This window comes from Cupressus sempervirens, chromosome 6 (genome assembly GCF_028749045.1).
Source record: "Cupressus sempervirens isolate cs-2001-9-10 chromosome 6, ASM2874904v1, whole genome shotgun sequence".
In the NCBI taxonomy this organism is placed as follows: Eukaryota; Viridiplantae; Streptophyta; class Pinopsida; order Cupressales; family Cupressaceae; genus Cupressus; species Cupressus sempervirens.
The window spans coordinates 288395794-288409030 of NC_143123.1; the positions used below are offsets into that span (position 1 = coordinate 288395794).

Here is a 13237-nt window from a genome sequence, read left to right on the forward strand (position 1 = left end):
CAAAATATGCACAGTCCTTGAAATTGATAGAGAATGCTTCTGGAATAAACTGTCTGCTAATTGTTTATCAACATTTCAGATCATATTTTGTGATCTCCATCAGGCAAGAGAATACTGAAATCAAAACAAATCTAATGAGACTTTTAAGACCATAAATGTTGGCAACCAGTCCACTTTGGATTCATATCAAAGATCATAAAAGTTGGCAACCGTTCCACCTTGAATTCATATCAAAGATCAAGGATGTTGGCAACCAGTCCACCTTGGATATGGACCAGCAGCACTTCAGCCTTACAGTGGAAACAAATCGAGAGGATCTAAAAGCGTTGGATCATAAACAAGTTTAAAATCAAAAATACCGTTTCATATGATATTATGTTAAGTTAAGTTGGGGCTGCACCTATCGAGGTAATTGCTATGGTTTGCCTCTTTAGTTATCTAAAAAGAGCTAAAAAAATGTGTGAAGGTAGATGGCCTAAAGTGGTCTATAATGATATATTGTGCAAACATAAAAAGACATGGATGCAACAAAACATCAAGTGGATGAACAAATGGAATATTCATTTCAGTATGTGTCCCACAAATAATAAAGAAATAAAGATCTTAATTATGGAGAAATTCTATAAGAGAAATTGGGGAAACGGACTTGGAAGGAAAAAATCCTGAAGCGAGTTCAACTCCACATGTGATCAACTCCAAAAGGCATACATAAGGGCCAACATTTCTTGGAGAGCTAAAAGTCTTATTACACAACTCAAAACCAATTCTTATCAATTGCGATGTGAAATTGGGCAATGGAAGAGGCCAAAAGAGTCTTGGGAAGAAAGAGTTTGCACGCTTTGCAACTCTGGAAAGGTGAAAACCAAGCAACACTTTATGTTACAATGTGAAGCGTACAAGGATATCAAGTTCAAATTTGCAGATATTATATCTGGCAGCTCTTGGCACAACTTATTCAACGAGGAGAACATTGAAAAGTTAGGTGGCTCATCATCAGCTTGCAGAAAAAAACAAGATTATTAATGTTGGCTTAGTTTGAAGGCTATCTCATAGACTATGTTTAGCCTGGTGGACGTTAAAAATCATCTATCTATCTATCCATCCATCCACCTTGGATTCATATCAAATGGAAAAAGAAACATTGAAAACAATTCTAATCAAATTAGAGGACTTCTGATGCACAAATTATTTCCCGATATGGCCCTCTCTTTATTCACCTGTGTTTCTGAAACCTAATCTTTCTGGGATGTATTCTCTGGAATTCCAGCACTTCGGATCAATAGATCACTTGTATTTATTAACAATGACAGTAAACATGATTTTATGAGCAAAAACCTTAAAACAAGGAAACATTTCAGGATATGAAAGTTCGAATCTCAAGCATTAAGCAGTGAACATTTCAACGCAAAGAAGCCGATACAACAGCATTCAAGATTCATTGTCATAACGATAACTTGTAAACGAAGCTACGAATAAACTTCACAGAAACATAATTAATTAGATTTGCTTCTTCTTTAATCTTATTCCTCCAGAAATGTTATTTAATGTGAAAACCCAGAAGGCTAAGAAAGTAAAAGAAAAATACCAGGTCGTAAGGACTTTAAGAGTTTGAGCGAGGGCGAATGAAAGAAATGCAGCCATCAAAGGATAATTGACGAAAAGCGAATGCGCCAGCTGCTGAGATCCGCCTGTCAACGCTCGTCCATCGCTCGCAACTGCAACTTCCTCCATTGTTTTCTCGCCTGCTTCTTCGAAATTGGATTCAATATTTTTGAATCCAGGAGATCAGATTATGTTTTGTATTACGCGTTAGCTGTAAGCTTGTGCCTCGGTTTGCCTGGAGTCGTCCAAAGCAGCTAAGCGAATATTCGAAGCTTGTTTGTACTGTGAGAGACGGGTAGGAGGGCCGGACGTAACGAGGTGAGAATGAGTCCTCTGGGTTTCTTCTTTCTTCCCCTCCCTCCCCTCCACCACGACACGACTTTCCTCCCCCTTCGCTCCCGGGAAATCTCTTTTGTGGAAAATGGGTTGTTTTTTGGCAGTGGGAAAACAACCAGTCCTGGCATATGCATTTTAGATTCAAGCGAAAGAGTTGGAAAGGTTAACAATATCAGATTTGAAAAGGTTTAGAGCTATTAAAACTAGCACTTCCATTAAAAAAAGTGTCATAGTTATGTTTATTGGCATCATATTAGATTATAGGGAAATAATATGCAATGAAGATTTTAACTTTTTTTTTGTCTAAGTATTTCAAATTCTAAAAAATATAATTAAATGTAAAACCATGAATATTTGAAGGAGATAAATGTCTTAAGCTTGTTAATCTTGATTTGTTATTAAGAATTGTTGCAATTGACTTCTTTTTCCTTGAAATTGTGTATGGACTATTTTGTATCTTGGAGTATCTTTTGAGGGAGAACATCAGGTAAAGATTGTTTAGGGAACTGACTCTAAACATGGTTGTGAAAGTCAAGCTCTGTCTCTATATTTTACTAATGTTGTGTTGTTTTTTATAATGGGAGTCCTTGAGATTTGTGTATGATTATAGTCCATGTCATATGATTGTTGGGATCATGATGCTTTGACTTTTGCAAAGAAGAACCTTTTTCTCACATTGTTCATTACCACCTACATTTATTGTTGTACTCTTGGTGCTTGTTGCAGTTCTTATTACAATTGGATAGCTCAACAATTTCAACATCTTTCTATTGCATTGAATGTGTAGTTGATGTAGGAATATTGAATGCAATCAGAAGTTAGTGTGAGGAGCTCGCTTTATTGTTCTAGTATCTTACTATTGAGTACATTTCATTTGCAAGTGATCAAGTAGGAATTGTGTATACCCATTGTACCTTCTATGGTTGTGCATAATGGTCTAGCAAAGGGACATATGTTGTGCCTTGGTTTGCTTCATTTAATTAACACATCACCACCTAAGAACTCAACACCACCTCTCGAAAATTTTGGTTTGGAAAATATTTCAAACTGTCAGTCAATGAAAAGTTGAGATGTATGATGATTCAGCTAAGTAAATGCCCCTTTTGCCATCACAATGAGTGTCTGAAACATATTTTTTAGGATTACAGATGGTCGAAGAAAAAATGGAACACGGTTATTAGGTATATTCCTTATTTGTTGCCATGTCTTCTATTGGAAAGAAGTTGTCTTAGATCTCAATCTTAAAGATAATATAGTGGTTGATTCTATGAGGCAATTTATTTTACTCAATATATGGAAAAGTAGATGTTTGGTTGTCTTTTCTAACCATGAGGTTTATCAAGAAGGGGAAATTCAAAAGTCTTACTTTGAAATCATCTTTTAGACTTTTTTTTTGTGTACACAATTGTAGAGTGGTCTAAAAGATCTAGTGAAGACCATTAATCAGCTTGAATGAATTAAATTGCAATTTTTGCAAATTTATAAACATGATGTATTTTGTTCTTAGAAACTCTAGTGAATGTTAAAGTTTAAATTGTGGCATTTCGGGATTAATTACTACAAATTGGGCCTCTAAAGAGCAATCGAAAGAATAACTAGTTTGTATATGATTAAGTTTTATGATTTATGTCCAGCTGCATAAAACTATATTGTTAATAAAAATGTGTCTTAGTTGTATATTTTGCTTTTCACATGGTTTTGGACAGTAAGATAGTGTTGTTGTCACTTGCTAACTGAGATTTTCCTATTGACATCTTGTGTTGCCCTCTTTTGTATTTAATTGTATTCTTGCACTTTTCCAATACGTGAAAACATGGATATTCCTTTTATTTTTCTTATAATTGTGTACTAGTTGGTTTTTTTATAAGTAACTATGGGTGAGATCCTCCTTGTTGGTCTTTCTTCATACTTTATACTTTGATTTCTGTATAAAATTAACATGAAAATACACAAAGAGGAAATTACAAGATTATTAATGAAATTGGTACTTTAAGCTAAATTTTAGTTAAATATATTATTTGAAGATATTTTTTATTATTCTTATTGTAAATTTATTTTTATTTACTTTGATCTATATTGTTTTAACTTGGTCATTCAAAGTAGAATATCTATGAAGAATTATATATTGTCCATTTAGATTTTTTTTTAAATTATATTATTCAATTATCCCAACAATATCTTATGAGAATGAAAAAGTTTAATTATAATTTATAAACACTTTTTTTGTATAATGTGTTGTTATTATGTTGCATTTTAACTCTTTTAAATATTTACTAAGTTGAAAACTCATATTTGGTAGATTTTAAGTATATAAGTAAAAGTAATTTTATTATTTGTCAATAAAATAAAATTTTAATAAAGTTAATTTTTTTTTATAGATAAATGGCCTAAGCCTTGATGCATCATAAAGTACATAGATACATTTGGATAATCAGCTTATAGTCTCAAGTTATATTTTTTCACCTTCCTTCTTGGTCATTCCTCATTCTCTTCTTCTTCTTCCTTTGATCAGGATCTGTGTATAATCTAAGCATTAGATCTTTCACTTGTGTTAAGGATAAAGCTCTAAAAAGCCACGAAACATAAATACAAAAAGAGAATAGAAACAAAATATTAAAAAATAGAATATACACCTAAATCATCAAAAGTTGCATCTAATATCTACCAAAGTAGTCATTCCTCAACTCAAAAAATATATCTTAAGCAACATGAATATCAATTTGTTGCATCGAAGTGTGTTTTGCCAGCTTAGTTACAAAATAATACAATAGTAATAAACCTATGTTACTCTACTGGCATAAAATGGGGAGAAAAAGGCTCCCCGTCATTCTAAATGTCCATCAAGTCCAAAATGGATGATTTTGTAACCTCCAAATTCACCTCATACTCATTTCCCTAGGCTCTAACACCATCGTCCACAACAAATATATTTATCTAATCAGATGTTCTTGAGATGCGAGATGTAGGGAGTAGGTAAAAGCTAAAGAAATACCCCTAAATCTTCCCTAGAATAATGAGATGTAAACGATGGTTGAAATTCTAACAAAATTAAACCATCCCTAATCAGATGGAGTGCTTACATTGAAATTTTGACTTCTTATGCCTGACCTTCTTCTATACCTATATTAGCTAATTCATCCACTTTTTCACTATCCTCCTGGTATATATGATTGAGTGTGATATTTTCAAAGGTTCGACATAGTGAGAGGGCTCTAGATAAATTCGAGTCTTATCTCTAGTCAATGAGAGATACTTTCCTGATATCATTTATTATAATTACAAAATCTCATTCAATCTCTACATTCTTCCAACCAAGAGTTTTACACAATTCTATTCCTTCAACTAAAGTCGTTAATTCTACCCAATTATTAGTTTATATTCCTACATATCTTGCTAACTTTGATATCTCCATGCCTCTAGAGTTATGCATACAAAAACCAATACCTAATATGCCTGGATTTCCTCTTGAAGCTTTACTGAAATAGAGTTTAAACCATCCCTCCTTGGGTGGTTTCTATTGGTACATCTCTCATTTATTTTTTTGAAGTTTCCCCTTGCTCCAATAAAAGGGGGTAATCTAAGACCTATCCACTTGCCTCTCATTTTTCATCCCAATGAGACATTATAGCCTACTTATTTTGTTTACTCAAAATGTGATTATTAGTAAGTTTAGTGATAGATCTCTCAAATTTAACTACGAATTTTTTTACATTCATCTTCTTATCCTAAAAAATTCTTTGGTTGTGTTCCTTCTATTATTCTCATACAACTATGGAAGTTGTAGATATTCATAAAGAGTTGTAAATACTATCATTTTTAAGGAGGGGGAAAGCATGTAGCATATCCTTGATAGCTCTTGGAAAAGATGACACCCACCCCAATTTTGAATAAAATCATTTCCAGCATTGACATGAATAAGGGCAATGCAAAAAAAGGTGGTTAATGGATTCTTCCTCATATTTACACAAAGGACAACTACTTGGGCCTTGGTATTCCATTTTCTTAAATATTTATGAGGAAAGGACCTTCCTGTTTAAAACTAACTAGGTGAAAAATCCTTCCTTTGGCAAACAAGCTTTATTCCAACATAAAGTTATAGGGAGGGCATCTTTTGTGCTCATCTGCATAGACCTGGGGAATTTGTACCACTCCTTCAAGTTGTATTTTCTGCTCTTTCTTTCATTCCACATTAATTTATCCTTGCCAAAATTGAAAGTTACTTTTTGTTAGCATGAATGTTGATGGTCTTCCTTTTAGGGAGTATTCTAAGCATTAGATAGATAGAAAGCATGATTGAAATGTTGCATTCATGCTTGTGTTTGTTATTGATGTCGACATAGCATTACTTTTGTGAAGATTAACAGAGTATCAAACAAAGAATGAGGTCGTACAAGCTATGTATTGATAATCAGGTCAAGAGCAATTGAGAATGTATTCTACATTGTGTCCTAATGAAGTTGACAAGTGCGCATACAAAGAATCGAAGACATGCAGAAGATATTCATGAATTAGAAAAGACATAAAGTAGACAGAGTACCTGATAAGTAGTTTCTAATGATTGATTTGTATCTCTTAACTGGGATAGAATAATGATGAGTGCAGTTCAACTTTGATAGCAGACAACCTGATGATAATGTCAATAAGTACACAAGGTTAACAATTGCAAATGTGACCAAACCCCTTGGTAACCCAGGATAACCCCAAGAAAAGAAAATTGGACCAAACCCCAACCCATGATCATCTCAGCGATAACGTTGATTTGCCCCCCAGCCCTACTGCGCCCACCTCCCCCCTGGAGGTCCCCATTTTGCCCCCAGAAGAGATGATATAAATTATGGTTGAAAAGGGAGGGGAGGCCATCAGGAAAAATAAGAGAAGAGCCTGGCGAAATTTTAATATGGATAGTGTCAGTATGGGCATTGTTAGAGAACCTGCTAAAATCCAGGTGTTGGGGGATCTCGACAGTAGCATCCACTATGACAAGCTCCTTGACCTGACTCTTCTGGTTCTCTCTGACAATGTCCGTGAAATGGATTTCAACTTCCTCAACAATGCCAAGAACAGCCTAATTGACAATTTTCGCTCCATTAAGTGGCTTTTTCAGGAAATTGAGACTCTGAAGGACAGGTCCAACCAGACCAACAACAAGGGGGAAGTCAAGGATCATGAGGCCAGAGGTAGTAAAGACCAAGTGGGCAGCCAGGAAAAAGACTGAAGCCAGGACCCCAGTGACAATCAGGAGGACAGAATCACCCGGCTCGAGCAGAAGGTCCAAAAGCTGGATTTCGTCCACCAGGTTGTGACTAAACAGATTGTGGATACCCTCCATACCTTGAACGAAAACATTGTTAATCTGGGGGACTATCTGACCAATGTCGGTCTTGTGGGGAACGTGGAGCAGAGTACAGAGCACGGAACCAGCCGAGAGGATCCTTAGAAAGAGACTAGAATCTAGGAAAGTCAGGGGGACCAGATGCATTTCCCCCCCATGATCCAGGAGGAAGAAGCCATCCAAAAGGAAAGTGACGCTGCAAAAATCCTACAGGCAATGGAGAAGAAGGGACACTAGTCTGCCCGCCAGGCTCTGTTCCTGGCCTTTGTTTCCCAAGCTTCGGGCCTTTTTGTTTTTGGCCTTTTGAGGTAGTTTTTTATTTTTTTTGTCTATTATGTTATAAGTTGTTTAATGCTATAAAATTTTGGGTTTCAGGATCCCTGTAAAACCTATTTTCCAAATAAAAAACAATTGCAAATGTGAGACGTTGTAAAGACTGTGAGCCGTCGGTGACTTGTAATTACAAAAAGATGTAACATTTTGTAATATCTTAATGATGTCCTATTATAATTAATTGGGAAAGCCTCAAGGTCAACTCAAGGATTTATTTTGAGGATATGGTATAAAGGAAGGTTATTTTCCTTGCGGAGAAGTAAGTAAGGGCTAAGCAAGTGTGTGAATTGTACAAGTGATATGCAAAGTTAGTAAATGTGTGTAAGTGATCCAAGGGATTATTTGGATGCAAAGTTGGTGATATAGTATTGAGATCAAAAGAGGATAGGTCTGATCAAGAGGACAAAGTAGCAGATACAAATCTAAGGAGAATACAAGAATTGAAGAAGGAATTGCCCTTCTTGTGAGAAGAGACCCAGATGATAATAGAATTTTTAAATGTTAGACTTGCAATAAATTTGGTTATTATGCTTCTAAGTGACCTAAAAGAGATAAAAGGCATAAGAAGAATTTCAGCCCAGAGTTTGAAGAAAGAGTTCAGAGCGAAAATGATAATGAATTAGGATTTGTAGCTATAAAAGGCAAAAATTCTGAAAAAGAAGTTAGAGAAGAAAAAGCCCTAGTTTCACAAGTTGAAAAGAAATCTAAATAGATTATAGATAGTGGATGTTTACATCATATGATTGGAGATATGAATAAGTTCATTAAGTTTAATAATCATGATGGAGGAATTGTCAGAGTTGTTAACAATGCGCCTTGTCATATAAAGGGAATAGGATCTATTCGTCTTGATGGAAAGACTAACATTGATGACATTTTATTTTGTTGATGGATTAAAGCATAACCTATTGAGTGTTGGATAGTTGGTTGATAAAGGTTATCAGTTGTAATTCACAGAGAAGACATGCATTGTCAAGGATAAAGATGGTAAGTTAATTGGTTATGATACAAGATCCATACGTAATGTGTTTCAATTGAACCCTACTGAGATGACTTGTTTGGTTGCAAAGGTGGATAATAGTTGGTTATGGCATAGAATATTCTGTCACATGAACTTTGATAACATTGCGAAGGCTAGTGGTAAATTTTTTTGTCATAGATCTACCTAGAATTGTGAAGCCTACTAATGTTGTGTGCAAAGAATGTATTATGGCTAAGCAGAAGAAAGTTTCTTTTCCTAGCAAGAAGTTTGCTGCCACAATGAAATTGGAGATTGTTCATACATATTTGAGTGGTCCTACCAGAACAAGAGGATTCTACAGTGGAAGCTACTTTATGTTTTAGTTGATCATTTCACTAGAATGATGTGGGTAGCATTTCTCAAAGAAAAGTCTGAGGCATTTGAAATGTTTAAGTTGTTCAAGAATAGAGTTGAGAATGAATATGGATTAAAGATTAATTGTTTAAGATCAAATAGAGGTGGGGAGTTTGCTTTGAATGAGTTTAACACCTTTTTTGAAGTGAATGACATTAAGAGACAGTTATTATAAGACTCTTGAGAAAAATGGGGTTGTTGAAAGAAGAAATAGGTTTGTAATAAAAGGAGCAAGTGCCATGATGTTTGAGAATAATGTATCCAAGACATTTTGGAGAGAAGTAATCAATTTAACATTATACACCATGAACAAAGTGCAAATTTAAAAAGGTACAAACAAGACTCCATATGAATTATGGTTTGGACATGCACTTTCAATAAAATATTTCAAATTTTTTTGAAGTAAGTGTTAAATAAAGAAAGATGATGGTATTGGTAAGTTTGATGCAAGAAGAAATGAAGATGTGTTCCTTGGTTATTCATTGAAAAGTAAAGCTTATAGATCCTTTAATCAAAGAAATAAGACTATTTTTGAGTGCGCAAATGTGAAAGTGGATGAAAAGTTTGGATTTAAAGAAAGAATGTTGGATTATAATTTTGATGAAGATGAAGATAATCCTAAACCTATTAGAGAGAATATTGAGATTTTCTTTAATATTTACAATGATTTGCAGAATGATTTTCAAATTGTTGAACAAAGAGAAGAAGAAAGATCTAAACCTAAAGAAGAAGTAAGACTTGTAATAATAACACCTACACCAAACAAGAATCTAACAAAGAATCACCTTGCTGATCAGATTATTGGAAGCAAAGACAAAAGGAGTTATGACAAGAAATATAGTACTTGAAGAACTGTGTTTGATTTCTCAAGTTGAACCAAAGAGTAAAAATGAGGCATGTAAGGATGATTAATGGATTCAAGCAATGAATGAAGAACTATATCATATTGTGAAGAATGAGACATGGGAATTGGTTCCTAGACCTAAAGACAAGAATGTTATAGGAACTAAATGGGTTTTTAGAAAAAAGATGAATGAACAAGGTGAGGTTGTAAGGGATAAAGGAAGATTGGTATGCAAAGGATATTCATAGTAAGAAGGCATAGATTATGAAGAAATATTTTCCCTTGTTGCCAAACTTGAAGCAATAAGAATGTTCTTTTTATGCAACAAGTAAGAAGTCTAAAGTGTATCAGATGGATGTAAAGTCAACATTTATGAATGGAGAACTTGAAGAAGAAGTCTACATTGAACAACTTGAAGGATTCCCTTTTATAAAAGAAAAGGACATGGTATGCATATTAAAGAAAGTATTATATGGTCTAAAGCAAGCACCTAGAACCTAGTATGTGAGGTTGGACAAGTACTTGACAAAGTTGGGATTTACTAAAGATTGGATAGGCAATATGGATTACAAAAAGAGCACCAACAATGGAGCATTTTCCTTGGAGGAAGATTGGTTTCTTGGTTATGCCATAAACAAGATTGTATTTCACAGAGTACAACAGAAGCAAAAAATATATAGCAACAATAAACAATTGTAATCAAATCATGTGGATGAAGCAGATGTTGAAGGATATTGGGATAGAGTTCTCAAAACCTACTATCATACATTGTGATAACACAAGTACAATGAGTATGTCTAAGAATAATGTGTTGCATTCTAAGACTAAGTATATATCTATTAAGTATCGTGTTTTGAGAGAAAAAGTTTCAGAGAAAGATATTAAATTAGAGTATATGAGTACAAAAGAGAAAATTTGTAGATATCTTTATTAAACCCTTTCCTAAAGATACATTTGAGTATTTGCAAGGTATGCTTAGGGTTATGCCCCTGCCTACTTTTGAGTAAATGATGCAGAGAATGCATCAGTTCTGTAGTACAAAGCATTATTATTTATTTGGACTAAATGTTGATGTTTCCTATGTGGGGGGTATCTATGATGAGAAGATTCATCAAGAACTCTCGGTAGTTAGTGTTGAGTAGTTTCTTTGGACACTTGAGTTGGTCAAAGACTTCGAGTAGATGATTGGCATAATGAAGCCTTTGTCATTGATATTAATTGGGGAGAGATTACATGAAAATAATCTCCTATGTATGGGGGAGAAGTGTTGTAGATGATAATCTAACATAATGGGAAGAGAGATTGTAACAATGGGGGAGAAATACTATTGAAAGTAATTGATATCAATGGGGAGAAACATTGAGTTATATATATGGGGAAGAATTGTTCCTAGAAAGATTGAACGAAGTTGTAAATAATTGATTTCCATCCATGTAAGGATGAAGAATTGTTCTTGTGAACTTGAAGTGTGAACAACTGATGTCGATCCTAAGAATGAGAAAGCACGAACATAGCAATGTTCCAGTGAGTTTGAGATTTGATTGATGAAGAGGATTTGAAAAGAAGAGAACAAAAATAGAGTTTTATTTAGTATTCTTGGAACTTAGATGTTTTTCATCTATGTTGCCATCGATGCCAAAGGGGGAGATTGTTAGCATGAATGTTGATGGCATTCCTTTGGGGGAGTATCCTAAGAATTGGATAGATGGATATCATGATTGACATGTTGCATTCATGACTATGTTTTTCATTAATGTTAAGGTAGCATTGTTTCTATGAAGACTTGCAAAGTAACAGACAAAGAATCAGGTTGTACAAATTGTGTATTGATAATTAGGTCAAGTGCAGTTGAGAATGTATTATACATTATGTCCTAATGAAGTGGACAAGTGTGCATATAGAGAATCGAAGACATGTGGAAGATATTCATGAGTTATAGAAGAGAGTAAGTAGACAACTTGATAATAATGTCAGTAAGTGTGCAAGGTCAATAGTCGCACATGTGAGAAGTTGTAAAGATTGTGAGCTAACAGTGAGTTGTAATTATGAAAAGATGTAATATTTTGTAATATCTTAATAAGATCCTATTATAATTAATTGGGAAAGCCTCAAGGCTAACTCAAGGAATTATTTTGAGGATATGGTATAAAGGAATATTATTTTCCTTGTGGAGAAGTAAGAGGTAAGCAAGTGTGCAAATTGTATAAGTGATATGCAAAGTTGGTAAATGTGTGTAAGCGATTGAAGGGATTATTTGGACGCAAAGTTGGTGATCTGTTATTAATATTATAAGAGGGTACATCTGGTCAAGAGGATAGAGCAGTTTGAGATTAATTATTTTCTATTATTCTACAAGGAATAATATAGAGGTTAGTTGAACAGTGAGTTCAGTGATCTTGCCCCTAAAATTATTTGGACAGCGTGTCCTTCTACCTTGTACAACTCCTAATAGGGTTACAATCTCCTATCAAGGATTCAAAGTCTCCTAATAGGGATTGATATGTACTGAATGTATTTCATTGTCTCCTAATAGAGTTCATCCTCTTACAAGGAACTTTTATATTAGTACATCATTTTGTGGGTACCATCCCCACCATGATTTCCCCTATGATCAAGGGTTTCCCTAGTCAAAATATCTAGTTTTATTGTGTATGTATATCTTCTTATGGTTTTTGATTATATGGTTCATCTAGTTAGGGATTAATAAGGTTGATAAATGTTTTAATAGTTGGATAATTAATTCACCCCCCACTCTTAGTTATCTTGGTGGACTTTGCTTTCTAACACTTTCATATTTGATAAGTTTCTTTTCAAATATTTATTTTCCTTGGGTGGGATGTTCATGTCCTTAAAATTCTTCCATTTCCAACCTTTTCTTCCATCCTTAAAGGTCACATAATGCATAACTCTTTTTCCCCATCTAGCTTCAAGCGACAACCTTAATTGGGCTAGTTTACTGTCCTTTTCCAAAGCATCATATCTTCCTCAAGAGTCTTTCCATGAGAGAGCTTCATCTCCCATCCCTAGGTTCCATCTTAGTCTATCCTAGATGGAGGATCTACAATCCATCATGAAGTTTCAAATTTGTGATCCCCTAAGTGGTGATTTCATCCTAAATATGTTGGTCAAATTAGAATTTCAAAAATATTTCTTTACTAGAATCTTTTCCTACTTGAGGTATGGATTCCTAAACATTCTCTATACTAGTTTAGCTCCCAAAGCTTTACCATATATTTTGGCATCCCTAATTTGTACACCTCCCTCATCTTTTGGTCTACATGCCTTGTCCCAAGCTAATATGAATTTTATTTTATTTTCCCTTGTTCCTAGCCAATAGAAAGTCCTAAAAGTCAATTGATTTCGTCCTTATTTTTTCTAGGGAGATCAATAAAAGATAATTAATAAATAGGTTGTG

General features: G+C 34.2%; 1 protein-coding gene across 4 annotated transcripts in view; it reads right to left on the reverse strand.

Annotated features, from left to right (window-relative positions):
• LOC149552343 (uncharacterized) overlaps positions 1-1989 on the reverse strand; it is a 61102-nt gene extending 59113 nt beyond the window's left edge. For all 4 annotated transcript variants that reach the window (XM_089787876.1, XM_089787879.1, XM_089787877.1 and 1 more), the window contains exon 1: positions 1586-1989. In XM_089787876.1, the coding sequence (XP_089644002.1) occupies positions 1586-1731 (146 nt within the window). In that variant the 5' untranslated portion in view covers positions 1732-1989. The remainder of the gene's footprint in view (positions 1-1585) is intronic.
• Positions 1990-13237: the final 11248 nt, after the last annotated feature.